The sequence below is a fragment of the Juglans regia genome, chromosome 7, assembly GCF_001411555.2.
Source record: "Juglans regia cultivar Chandler chromosome 7, Walnut 2.0, whole genome shotgun sequence".
Classification (NCBI taxonomy): Eukaryota; Viridiplantae; Streptophyta; class Magnoliopsida; order Fagales; family Juglandaceae; genus Juglans; species Juglans regia.
In genome coordinates this window covers 34,411,045-34,423,965 of record NC_049907.1, presented here as the reverse complement: position 1 = coordinate 34,423,965, position 12,921 = coordinate 34,411,045, and the positions used below count along the sequence as shown (strand labels likewise).

Here is a 12,921-nt window from a genome sequence, read left to right as displayed (position 1 = left end):
CAACTCCTAAGGGTGGGTTTGGATAGAGAGTACATATGATATGAAATATTTTGTTGAAAGTTAAATAAAATATTATTAGAATATAATTTTTTAGTATTATTTTTATTTTATAATTTGAAAAAGTTGAATTGTTTATTATATTTTTATATGAAAATTTAAAAAAATTGTAATAATAAAATGAGATGAGATGTTTTGTATATTTAAACACATCCTAAGAGTACGTTTGGATCTTCAACTCTTCTTAACTCATCATTATATTTTTTTTAAATTTTAATACAAAATATAATTAATAATTCAATTTTTTTAAATTTTAAAAAATAATAATATTAAAAAATAATATTTTAATAATATTTTATCAGCTCAACTTAACTCAAATTTCTGACTTTCAAACAACGCAGCTTAGTGTCAGTTGTCCCGAATAATACTGAGTTTGTGACATTCAGAGGGTCGAGTGATTAGATCTGCAGATTAACGTGCAGCTGCCATTAACTTGTATGAACTGCCCGCCCAAACACATCCTTAAACTCAAATTTCAAAATCCGAAGTACTGTTTTGTTCTGTCACACTGTTCCACCGTCTGGGTCCTTGTATATATAACCTCTTGCAGATGGTGGAAACTCTCCGGATTGAAGATAACTTTGTTTAAGGCCTCCGACCACAAATCTGAATTCAGAACCCTCCCCAAACAAACCAGATAAATCTCATCGGCGTCCTCAATTCCATGGCCAATTCTGATGCATCTCCTCATCTCCCTCGTGCCAATCCACTCTCCTCCGTACTCTCTCTCTCTCTCTCTCTCTCTCTCCACGTTTTTGTATTGATATATTATTTTGTTTATGAATTTGATGATCTGTGATTTTTATTTGCAGAAGAAGGAGAATATTACTCCGTTTGGCTCAAAGATCGCGGTAATTTCAACTCCGCACCTACCTTTTTTTCTATATCTGTCCATCATAACCAGTGTTTCGTTTGTTTGCTTTTAATGGGTTTTTTAGTACGCTGCTTGATTGAGGTTTAGATTTTTGTTGAACAGTAACAAAGAGAGAATTGGGGGTGGGGCATTTCTATTATCTGTGTTCCCGATATTCTCTGCAGCCAAACAGGGACTTCAAACAGCTGTAGCTTGCTAATATAAGTTGTTTTTTGGTTCTCAGGAACTAAATGAATCAAGGGCTGACCTGCTTAATAGAATTCAAGGTTTGAAACAGGTGACTTTAAGCAATGCTTTCTCAGTGGGAACAATGGTTGTTAATTTCTTCAACTTGGTTTCATACATTTCAGTTCTGACTGCGTACCACTTTTTATTTATTTATTTTTTTTTTTTTTTGAGCTAATTAGGATTTGCAAAATTGGAGATCAAAGTTAGACACTCAAGTTATGATCTATCGCGATGTAAGTGTTTGCTGGGTATCACAACACGTGGTTGCATATTTATTTTGTTCTGTTTTCTAGATGTGAAAATTCTGGGTGTATTTTTGTCTTCTAAATTTTTTATATATAGTCATTTTTGCTCGAATAAAGTATCTTGCTCGCTCACATGGGTGCTTGTTCTTTGGGGACATGCTATGAAATTATATTCCTGTGTTTGATACTTGGATCTTATTTATGACTGGATTAATTCTCACCCAGAGCTGTTTTGAACAAGTGTTGGAATTGATATTTGGATCTTATGCTGGGTTTGCCCACACATCTGGTTGGGGATTGTCAATAGAAACATCATATGTTTGATAAAATGGTAGGCTTTATGTAAATAAAACAAATCATTTGAAATTAAGTAGACAACTATGCTTGTAAATAGATATATAAGGATATTAGCAGACAACGTCGACATATTTTGAATCGATGATGCTTGCATGTGATAAATTGACATTGGGATTTCCAATTTGAATATTGTCAGGGATGAAAGATGGAAGTGGCTTAATAATTCCTCTTCCGATTGTTATTGCCCATGTTTAAAGAATGATGGTCTATATTCAAAGTGGATAGGTATTGATCATTAATACATCATATCTAACATGGTTGACATATATGAATTTGTGATATGCATGATTTAATTCAAATGGATTGAATGTAACATCATCATCCATGGTGATTGGTACAGCCTAATGGAGTTCAGTATTAGAAATACATCAACCTGCAGAAGTTGAATGTCTAATTGGCATACCAGAACTCACTGCTTTCTAGTTTTCATAGAGATTCCTTTGTTCTAAACTAATAACTTTTTATGCAATTGTTTTTTACTTCATACAGGAGCTTTCAGATCTCAAGAAATCACTAAATGTTGAAGTAGAGCAACTTCGATCAGTAAGTGGTGGGTGGCTCCAGATTTAGCCTTCCAAGCTCTATTTTCCAGATATATGTATATAATTTTTTTCTCAATCAAATTGGAACTAGGAATTTCAAGAACTGAGGACCACTCTCCAGCAGCAGCAACAAGAGGATGTTACTTCTAGCCTAAGAAACTTGGGGGTAAGCTATCACTAGACTAATTTTTCCTATGCCTTTTGGCTTATCTGTTAAATAGATTTCTGGTACAATTATATGTTTTCAGAACTAATCACCAGTACCTGGACTGACGCAGCTGCAGGATGTCACAACGGATGCTAAAAATGCTCAGGCTCAAGATTGCAGGGTTGAGGGAAGTGACAAGGAAGGACGTATTTTGCCCAAGGAGGAAGACGATAATGATAAAGAAAGTGAAAGCTAGATGGCTTAATTCGCGAGTGTGCATGCCTTTTTTTGGGTTTTGCACCAAAAGGAGATGGGCATTATTCCGTGAATCTGTACCAATGTTGTTTATAGAGAAATTTAAATAGGGAAATGATATTTGCAGTTATGTAGTGTTAGTATATAAATTTATGACTCGTATGAAAATTTTATTTTTTTAATGCGTCTCCTACTTCTTTTCGAAGGGAGTTCATGGAAATTACAATTTTTAAGATTATATATAATATTATTCAAAAAATTAAATATTTTTAGACTAATTTAATTTTTTTTAAATAAATAATATTTTACATAGTGAGCAAACATACTTTTTTTTTAAAAAAAATAAGTTTTTAATAGGAAACATTACTCTTTTTGAATTTGCAGTGTTTGCACAATTCATAATTGTATCTAAAAAATTAAAAATAGAATTTCTAAAATCAGAGTCATTTAGGACTTTATTTTCTAAAAGAAAACTTAAATTAAATTTCATAGTATTTTTATTTTCTATAAAAATTGTACCAATAAAAAATCTATAAGGATCTTCTTTTATTGGTTGGGGCCAACTAATCGTATGGCAGTGATTTAATTTATTGTTGGTGGGTAATTGCAGCCCTATTTTTAATCCATATATCTACCCATATCTACCATTGATGATTATTTATTGCCTGGAAGATGAAAGATTAATGTGATGTCCGTCCAGTCTCGTCTTATCAATCTCTTACTTTTTGCACCATTTTCTGAGCACAGCGTTAATTTTAAGAGTTTTGCTACACATAATTTCTACCACACTTTATATTTTATATATTTTTTTTAATTTTTAAAATTTTTAAAATTTTTTTAAATTTTTTTTTAAGTTTATTTTTTTAAAATTATTTAAAATTATTTATTTATTATTCATATAATAATATTTGATAAAAGAAAAAATAATAAAAATTAAAAAAAAATGTGGAGTGAGAAATATTAGAAGATTATGAAGATTTTTTACAATTTTAATTGGCATCGCGAAAATAGAAACTTGCGTGTGCAAATGTTGAAAGCCATATTGATTGCTCGACCGACCAATTGAGGTTTCGATACCTGAAAACTTGAATAGGGTTTAAGATGCAGCTGACGAGTATTGCAAAATTACAATCTATTGACAATTTATATATAATTTTAAATATAATAATATTTTTTTATTTAATTTAAACCCATCAAATTAAAAGTAAAAATAAAAATAAAATTTAAAATAATATCATTTTATTACGTAGATATAAACAATTAGTTGTTATATAGAAGTCATTTCTATCGTTTCTCTTGCAAAATAAAATATATCCATGTGTCACTCAACTAGCCTCCCGATTACAATTAAATTTAGTGAGTACCATAAATTTGTAAAATCTACAACAAAAATAGCAGTGATTATGATAAAAGACATTTATAAAACAGAAGTGTTATAATTATAAAGAAATTTTATAAAAGAAATTCAAAAATTAATACGTTAAATCTATTTTATAATAAAAATAATTTTATAATTTAACGTATCATATTAAGACATATAATTAAATTTGTAAATTTATTTTTATAAAATCTATTTGTGATTAAATCATTTATCTAAATAAAACTTATAAATAGATATGCCTTGATTGTGATAGTTTTAAAAAAAAATTATAATTTAACATACAATAAGTGACATTAATTTATAAAATAATTTTTCATAATTTGTTTTAGAGGACTACACATTTTTCTTAAATTCATTTAATAAATTTTGTAACTTTATTTATTTTTAGACTTGTTTGTATAGTGTGATGAGATGAGATATTTTTAGATGAGTTGAATAAAATATTATTAAAATATTATTTAAAATTTGAAATTTAAAAAAAATAAAATTATTTATTATATTTTATATAAAATTAAAAAAAAATTATAATAATAAAAAAAAATTAAATAAGATAATTTCTATATCCAAATCAGTCATTTTCTTCGAGTACTGTACCACTCCAATAGTTAATTTCCGTAAGTTTTCCTTTGTCATTTTCAAAGTATACTTTGATAGTTAATAAGTTATCTTTGCACTCTCCCCCCGAATTTGAGTGCATAAATTGAAGTCCTTCAAACTCAAAGTTCAAAGCACACGAGTACAGCTTTGACCTGAATTTCTCTCACATTCATTCCTGTCTCTTCCTGAACTCCTTCAAAACTCCCATACTCCCGGGTACTCTTTTTTTACCTTCTCCATTCAATCTCAAACCTTTACCTTCCTCCCTCTAATGGCTACAAATTCTACTCTAGAACCATCAGAAGCACTGAAGTATCAGGTATATCCTTGAAGACAAACCCCCTTCGTATTCTTTCTTATATTTTTCTTTCCTCGCTACATGTTTTAGCATTTCAATGCTTGCTTGCTTTGTTTTTTCAGACATGGGTCTTGAAGGTTTCTCTCCACTGTGAAGGTTGTAAGAGGAAAGTCAAGAAAGTTCTGCAGAGCATTGATGGTATTGAACAGAGAAATATGAAAACCCTTTTATCATTTCGCTGTTGAGAAAATGAAGTAATAGAAAAATATATCACTCGAAACGTTTAAATCCCACACCTTTTCTTTTTTTTGAGTAACCTGCGGAAACGAAAACATATAGCATAACTGAGCTACACAGAACTGTCCGACTTAATGCAGGCATGTTTTTCTCTTTTGTGAAGCCCAGAACAGAAAACATTACCTTTAAGTTTTATTGTTCTTTCGTTCGATTTTATACTCATCCAAACAGTATTACCAACATATAATCTGGGAGATACATCTCTATACACTCATTTTCGGGATTCTCTTTTGTTACACAGCCTTTATTGTACCTTCTTTAATATTTTGCAGGTGTTTTTTCCACAACCTTTGATTCACAGCAGTACAAAGTTACGGTGACAGGAAACGTCAGAGTTGAGACCCTGATTAAGAAGTTGGTTAAAACAGGAAAACGCGCCGAGATTTGGTCAGAAAATAAGGTCGGGAAAGAGAAGAAGTCCGGGAGAGCAACGAACAAGTACAAAGATGGTGACCCACAAAGTGGCATAAATTACAATGTTCAAAAAGTTGAGAATCCATGCGAGAAAGTTGAAGAGAAGCATAGCTCTGCTAAAAAAAGTGGAAGCAAAAGTGGAGAGAAGTCGCAGGTAAATCATACAGCCGGTGAGGAGTCGCCCGTTGCGGGTCACAAGGGCAGTGAAAGTGATGGCGCTGCTGTGCTTGCTGCAAAAGGTTGTGGTAAAAAGAAGAAGAAAAAAGGGCATGAAAGTAATAATGAGAGCAGTGGTCAGGGTGCACTATTCTTCGGTACGCCTGCAGGCACGAAATCTAAAATTCATGATCCGGGTATGAATGATGGTGGTGTGCCCCCGCTAAATCCCAGCCCTACACGTCAACAATCATGCCAGTACCTACAAGCAAATTACCCTCAGCCGGAGTATATTGCAAGTTACAACATGATACATCCTGCCCAAAGTTTCGGTCCCTCTTATTGTGTTCCATCAGTACCGTACACGTACGCAGGTGCCAACCACGAGATTTATGCAGTGCAAGCAGCACCGTTGGATTCGTTTGGGATTTTCAGTGATGAAAACGCCAATGGGTGTTCCATCATGTGATCGACTTTGTTGTGGGATCGAACGGTGGTGGGTAGTGTTGGAATAGTCCTTTGACTTTGCGTTCAGATAAATAGAATTGGTAACAAAAGCAACCATTTTGGAACTCATATTGCTATATGCAAAGTTGGTTAGAATGTTTGTCAGGGGAGAATTGTATTTTGGGCTCAAATGGGTATGTAATTTTTATGGAATTCAGCTCTAGGGACTTAAGTATTGTGACTTGTTTGGGCTAAGTTGGTTGTGAATTGAAAGCTGAAACCTATAAGGTAATTATTCTTGTTTGCTCCTAGTATTTCTATTTTATAAGCAAAAGACATATTAATAAGGTCAAAGATGTATAAAAGGACGGGTAGATAGAATGCAATAGACATATATATGGCAAAATGTCAAAGAAAAATAAATGAGAAATGATATTTACAATTGTAAAATACGCAAACGTCGCGCAATCTTTTTGAAAAAAGTAAGTAAATACGAGATTCACAAAAAAATAATGACAATTTCTTAATAGTAGACTCTATTTTTTTTCAAAACGATTAAACGGCACTTGTAAATTTTACGACTTTATATAACATTACTCTAAATAAATAAAAATATTAAGTCCATAAAGAGATTTGTTGTAAAGGCAGTTGTTGGAGCCGTTCATAATGTTATAGGATGGCTGGCCAATCACCCTTTTAGGATGGCTAGATCACCCGGCGTGGGTGGTGCAAGCTAGAGCAATCCCACAAAAGTGGTTTGTCAGCCATCCTTTTTGGGGTGGTGTTGGCTAGATGGTGACGATTGAACCACCCATTTGTTGGGTGGATTTGGCCACATTTCGAGGATGTAATTGAACCATACACATTCGATTTATAAGGTTCATAGTGGCAAACGAGTAGGCTTTCCTACCATTAGACTTTAGTCCAAGCTTCTAGCAGCTTAAAACAAATGAGTGCATGGTACAGACTGTACAGTTGCAGTTGCAGTGGCACGAGCTCTCTATCTATCATCGTTTTGTTTCTCTTGTTTACAAAAGGCGAATATAAGCTTTAAAAACAGTACCTTCGTAGAGCTGAGTATAATATAGTTAAAGCACTACAATGGATTTTTTGTCCAATCATTTAAAATACATCATTAAAATTCTTTTTTTTATTATTTTATTTATTGACTTTTATAATATATCATTCATTAGTTTATCTATTTTTTTTCACTATCATTTAAATATGATTTTTTATTATTTTTAAATATTTCATTTCTACCAATAAATTTACAATATCTATATATTTTTTTATATTTGCAATTTATTTTTTATATACAATGTAAAATAATTCAGTCCTATACATGTAAAACAAATATACATAAGCAAAATAAAAATTAAAAATAAAATCAAAATATAAAAAAATTAGTTTAAAAATATTTCCAAGATATTTTTTAGAAGAAAATGAAATATATGTGTTTTAAATGATGAAAAATAGAAAGAATTTGCTTATATGATAAAAATCAAAATAAAAGAAAATGAGAGAATAAATGAAATATCAATAAAAAAAAAATTATGAGATGAACAGTACCTGCTACATGTAACGGGTTACTGTAGGTAATTGTATTTTACAATTCCTTTTATATAATCAGATGGAACTCCTTTTTAGAACAATTTTTCAAATAATTTACATTTTTTGTATAATATAAAAGTCATTGAGAGTGCTCTAATCCCTTATGTAGTAGTCAACATGTGGACTATATATTCTTTACTTTTGATATGATATATATAGAATGAGCTTTATTGTCCAGCTACCTACATCGCACGTCATACATATTTTAATTTTTTTTATTCCTTAAATTAATTAAAATTTTTTACTCATAATCTCTATACCACATACTTATTAAGAAAAAAAAAATAAAAAAGATTAAAATAAATAGAATACTCAGAAGAGATGGTATTCCTGTTCATGCTATTTGAAATTTTGAATAGGATAGTTTGATTCCCATTTGTCGTCACTATGGTCAACCCCAAAGATCCACACTATTTGACATTCCGAGGCTCGGGTCAAAAGCGAACCTTACGGCCATTTTGTTTGTTCTTTGGTGTATGTATTATAGATTTAACTATTAAACCTATAAAATTGTCTAGGGAAGTAGTATATGAAAGAGCACTTTTATCATTAAAAAAAAAAAAAAGAAGTTCAAATTACAATTATTTGGTCAATGTCCAAAAAATAAAAAAGAAAAGAAAGATTCCCAATCAAGCACCTACTTTGATGGTGAAGAAATCTTGTGAAAACGACGGAAACAAAAAGCACAAAGAGAACAAACAGGGTATATTGTCAACAGCATGCAGCTCCATTGTCAAGAGACTCAAGAGGCCAAGAAGCTAAAAAGATAGGAGAAGAGAAACAAGTAGGATTATATTGATTTAAAATGGTAGGTTGCTGTGACTGTGAGATTGTAGGGCCATTTATTTTGTCTTTAATTATCTATCCCTGCTAATGTCTCAAGGACAAAATTCTGACTGCAGATTCAATGTGATAATTTTATGTACAGTCATTTTGGTTGTACACTCCGCTAACATGATTAGTTGTATCATTTTTTTAATATAAAATAATTATTGTGACCAATCAAATCAATAAAGTGTATAAGAAGTACGTAAAAATGACTGTATGTAACAAAACTCGTAATAAAAATAACCACATCATTTGAAGTTCATGTCATTAGAAGGTGTTATTTTTTTTTAATAAATTTTGAAGAATAAAATAATTGAATTTACTTTATATTATTTTGAGTTTTTTGGGACAATTATTTATTTTTATTATAGCAAGCGATCTTGGATTCGAACATAGATCGACTTGTTCTTTATTCTCGTTTCTGTTAAGTATTTTAACTAAATAAATTGTATTTAACAAATACCATAATTAGTTAAATCTCAAAGCTTACCTTTTAAAAATCCCAACATCGTTTTAAGTATACTGAAATTGCAGAAAATTATCTTAATTAGATCACGAACCGCCACGTCTCAAATCAGTTACCACACTTGCTCGATTAGTAGTTTCGATTATAACATTGTGTTAGTCGGGGATCCCGATCATTTATTCCGCTCCAATTCTTTTTTTATTTTTTAATTTTTTTTTTCACAAATAATTAAGAAAATATTATTTAATAATATTGCGAACACTTTTAAATATTAAAAAAAAATCATAATCCAGAGAAAAAAAAAAAAAAAAATTCTGTCCTCTTTGACTTCGAAGACATACGAGGAAAATCAGCTTTGAGGACACCTGGTAACACGGGTGCTAATAAGCAAGGTAAAACTTACTGAGAATTCAAGCAACCAAATATCTATATAAACTTGACGGTACCCACTACCAACTGCAACAACATTCATTACCATTCAAGGGAAAAGCCCAGAATAAATGGAGGTCATGGGTTCAAGATAAACTCAGGCAAAAACATTGTTTAAAACATTTTTTTTCCCTTGCGATACCACTATTTCCTCAAAGCAAATTTCATAAAACTAGGCATCCTTTTATTTTGTTTTCCTTTCGGCCACCGATCCCATTGGCATACACCCGTACCTTGCTTGAACTGTGATGGTCAAGATAATTAGCTATTCAGATATGTGAAAAGCAAATGTTATGCAGAGCAGTCAGCATATATGTAAAAGGTACATGAGATTTTATGTCATATCCACAATTCAAACAGCCACACGTGAAAGATCAAGAAGTAGTTTCAATATTTCATAAAAACTAATGAATGGAGTCAAAATCCTTAGACCACATTGCATCGACCCGAGAACAGAATTTCAAACACGATAGTGAACTAGATTCTCTCTCTCTCCCTTACTCTACTGTTGACGAACTTCCACTTTCTTTTTCTGCCAAAGGCGATCAAGCGCACTGTCAGCATCTCCCTGGTATAGAATGTAAAAGAAATCAGAAAAAACTACACAATCAAAAATAAAAGTCTAACCAAGATGTGAGTAAATTGTATGAATTAAACAAAAACTGTTCATGAAAGATTTTTCTTTTATACAAGAAAATCTGTTCATGAAAGATTGCAATAGAAGCACCGAAATAAACAAGAATGAAGTGTAAAAACACAGACCATGTGGAATGTCTCATACATCTACAAAATACATGGCAATGCACCCACCAAAGGCAAGAACGATTAACACAATCAAAGGCAGAAACGATAGAAAGAAAGAAAGACTTTCACAGACTTCCACAATCAATGGCAGAAACGATTAACACATACAGAACACAATTCCTACAAGGAAAAGTAAATGCTTCAAGTTTCAGTCAGTGTTCGACACCACGTGGCACAGACAGTTCATTCAACCAAAAAAAATCTTGAAAAGATAAGACTATACTTTGCATGTTAATATCAAACGTTTCCCATAAAAAAGACAAAACATCAGTTTCTAAGGCACTTACGTTTCTATAAGATCTAAATACACATTCCATTTACTCCCCAAAAGTAATTGCCTACCACTAATCTTCAAATTAAACACGCAAAGCAATTTCAACAGTCCTTCACTGAGAGTAAACTTCAAGTACCATAATCTAAAACTCAAGCAACTCATGCAAATAAAACTGTGGAAGTAGAAAACTGAAATGGGGAGAGAACAAAAACCTGAGAACGAACAAATCCACAGAGAGCAAAGGTGGAGAAATGGCCGTTGTACACGCCATTCTCATCCAAATGCCCAACATTGATCTGAACGGAAGCGTGGTCCTTCGAAGTAATCAACCTGTTTGTGGCCGAGCTGATTCACAAGCATTTAGCCAAAAAAAAATCAAGACGCATTCGAGAAACACAAAAACTGAAAACAATGATAATGAAAAATGGAAACATATTAAATACCATTTCCTGGGAATGTAAAGCTCGGTAATAACCCCCTCTTCGTTCTGCATCTTGGCTTCTGTGTAAACTACTTCTTCAAACCCTTACCAATCTGAACAAACAAGACCAAGTATCCAAACTTTTAATGGACTAAGAAAAAGGAAAAATTAAAGGGAAAAAAACTAGGGGCAACAGATGAATAGCATAATAGAAATATCAGGGTCATCCATATGAATGAAAACAAGAACAAATGAGCACTAACACTGGGAAAAAAACAGAGAGAGGGTTGCTAAGAAAAAACAGTCTTTGAATCTCAAAGTATTCATTCATTCACAAAAAAAGAACTCTTAGCCGATTCATATTAATACAAAATTTAATAATCTTTGAGAGATACATCTTCAGTTTTTCACAGCAATAAAACATGTTTTTAAAGAGCACATAAAACAAAGAATTCAGCCAGTTTGTCAAGAGAAACAAAACCCTAATTCTCAGATTAAAAGTAACAAAACCCTAATTCCCAAGACAGAAATTTACAAAGGGAAACAACTGCCTTCAAATACCGATACATATAAGAAAAATAGAGACAGGATTGAGAAAAAACCAGTAAAGAAGAAGGATCACACGAGCTGGAAGACAACGGCGGCGAGTAGAAACTTTGGGAGGGAGGAAACTTGAAAGGAGGTTTTTAAAGAACTGGGACGTGAAACCTAATTTCCGAGGAATTACTTGGGTCGACCCAAACATTAATGGGCTTAATCATAACAGCCCAAGCTCGGAGTCACATCTTTCTATTTATTAATTTTATTTTCCTCTTACTACTACCTCAGCTATAAATTGTTGGGGACTAATTATTTCCAAAAATAAAATGATAACATCTATACCATTATCCAAAAAGGAAAATACTAAAGGCACTGATGGGTTGTACCGATGAAATAGTACATTTTTGTTATTTTTTTAATAAACAAAACAATAAAAATGCATTATCGATTGCAATCAGGAGCATAATCAAGAATTTTTTGTTGGGGACGAACCAACATAAATATAAAAGTATGTAATTTCTTTTAATCTCCCTCTATATGAGTACACATGAAATACTAAAAATCTATTTGCTAAGTTCAAAGGATTTTTGTCATCATTGCAATATATTCTACCTCAGCTGTTGATAAGGCTACCACTGACTGTAGGTTTGCCTTCCAACTGACAGCTCCTCCAAAAATGGTAAACACAAAACCAGTTAGTGATTTCCTTGTGTCTAAATTTCAGTATAATCTGAGTCAACAAAGCCTTGTAGATCAGATCCTAACTGCTTATTTTCACCAAAATTTAGTCCTAAACACTTTGTACTAGATAAGTATTAGAATACACACTTAAGAGTATGCCAGTGTGATTTTCCTGGATTGCTTATGAATATGCTTACAATACTGTAGAATAGGTCAAATATGGTATAAAGCAGACCATAGCATACATGATGCTCCCAACAATGCTGGCATATGGAATATTCTTCATGAATTCTTTATCCTCATAAGTTTTTGGTGACTGACAATTTTGAATGCTACCCAATAGGAGTACTAACTGTTTTTACTTGATCCATACCAAATCTGTTGAGTACTTTGGAAATATATGGTTTTTGAGATAAGTAGAGAAGCTTTTTATTCATTTCCCTTATGATCTCCATTCCCAGAATTCTCTTAGCTGGACTCAATTCCTTCATCTAAAATTTTGACTTAAGCATGCACTTGATTTAGTTAATTTGAATTCTGTCCTTACAAGCAACAAGCATGTCATCCACAT

General features: G+C 32.0%; 3 protein-coding genes across 6 annotated transcripts; 2 read left to right on the top strand and 1 right to left on the bottom strand.

The window, feature by feature from the left end:
• Nucleotides 1-468: 468 nt before the first annotated feature.
• LOC108995007 (myosin-3-like) lies at nt 469-2,901 on the top strand. 3 transcript variants are annotated; one of them, XM_035692531.1, is made up of 7 exons: nt 469-775; nt 870-908; nt 1,155-1,244; nt 1,339-1,392; nt 2,251-2,304; nt 2,395-2,469; nt 2,588-2,901. In XM_035692531.1, the coding sequence occupies exons 1-7, from the start codon at nt 722-724 to the stop codon at nt 2,705-2,707; spliced, it is 486 nt and encodes a 161-aa protein (XP_035548424.1). In that variant the 5' UTR covers nt 469-721; the 3' UTR covers nt 2,708-2,901. The 3 variants fall into 3 exon arrangements, with proteins under 3 accessions (XP_035548424.1, XP_018826009.2, XP_018826010.2); XM_018970464.2 differs by having other exon boundaries at nt 2,582-2,901; XM_018970465.2 differs by having other exon boundaries at nt 473-775; nt 1,155-1,208; nt 2,582-2,901.
• A 1,943-nt stretch (nt 2,902-4,844) lies between these two features.
• Nucleotides 4,845-6,540, top strand: LOC108995023 (heavy metal-associated isoprenylated plant protein 35-like). Its single transcript, XM_018970480.2, has 3 exons — nt 4,845-5,003; nt 5,105-5,180; nt 5,552-6,540. The coding sequence occupies exons 1-3, from the start codon at nt 4,956-4,958 to the stop codon at nt 6,316-6,318; spliced, it is 891 nt and encodes a 296-aa protein (XP_018826025.2). The 5' UTR covers nt 4,845-4,955; the 3' UTR covers nt 6,319-6,540.
• Nucleotides 6,541-9,879: 3,339 nt separating this feature from the next.
• Nucleotides 9,880-11,842, bottom strand: LOC108994966 (40S ribosomal protein S21-2-like). Of its 2 annotated transcripts, none has more exons than XM_018970406.2 (4): nt 11,732-11,842; nt 11,152-11,242; nt 10,921-11,053; nt 9,880-10,198 (listed from the first exon to the last, which is right to left on the bottom strand). In XM_018970406.2, exons 2-4 carry the CDS (start codon nt 11,199-11,201, stop codon nt 10,133-10,135), a joined length of 249 nt encoding a protein of 82 aa, XP_018825951.1. In that variant the 5' UTR covers nt 11,202-11,242; nt 11,732-11,842; the 3' UTR covers nt 9,880-10,132. The 2 variants fall into 2 exon arrangements, with proteins under 2 accessions (XP_018825951.1, XP_018825952.1); XM_018970407.2 differs by having other exon boundaries at nt 11,752-11,806.
• Nucleotides 11,843-12,921: the final 1,079 nt, after the last annotated feature.

What these genes read in the sequence shown, in the direction of transcription:
- LOC108994966 (XM_018970406.2), bottom strand. Translation starts at nt 11,201, where the DNA reads ATGCAGAACGAAGAGGGGGTTATTACCGAGCTTTACATTCCCAGGAAA. An exon ending in CTTTACATTCCCAGGAAATG is followed by an intron (nt 11,054 to 11,151) that starts GTATTTAATATG and finishes CTTGTGAATCAG; the next exon opens with CTCGGCCACAAACAGGTTGA. An exon ending in GTGGATTTGTTCGTTCTCAG is followed by an intron (nt 10,199 to 10,920) that starts GTTTTTGTTCTC and finishes ATTCTATACCAG; the next exon opens with GGAGATGCTGACAGTGCGCT.
- LOC108995007 (XM_018970464.2), top strand. Translation starts at nt 722, where the DNA reads ATGGCCAATTCTGATGCATCTCCTCATCTCCCTCGTGCCAATCCACTC. An exon ending in CGTTTGGCTCAAAGATCGCG is followed by an intron (nt 909 to 1,154) that starts GTAATTTCAACT and finishes TTTGGTTCTCAG; the next exon opens with GAACTAAATGAATCAAGGGC. An exon ending in AAGTAGAGCAACTTCGATCA is followed by an intron (nt 2,305 to 2,394) that starts GTAAGTGGTGGG and finishes AATTGGAACTAG; the next exon opens with GAATTTCAAGAACTGAGGAC.
- LOC108995023 (XM_018970480.2), top strand. Translation starts at nt 4,956, where the DNA reads ATGGCTACAAATTCTACTCTAGAACCATCAGAAGCACTGAAGTATCAG. An exon ending in CAGAAGCACTGAAGTATCAG is followed by an intron (nt 5,004 to 5,104) that starts GTATATCCTTGA and finishes TTGTTTTTTCAG; the next exon opens with ACATGGGTCTTGAAGGTTTC. An exon ending in AGTTCTGCAGAGCATTGATG is followed by an intron (nt 5,181 to 5,551) that starts GTATTGAACAGA and finishes AATATTTTGCAG; the next exon opens with GTGTTTTTTCCACAACCTTT.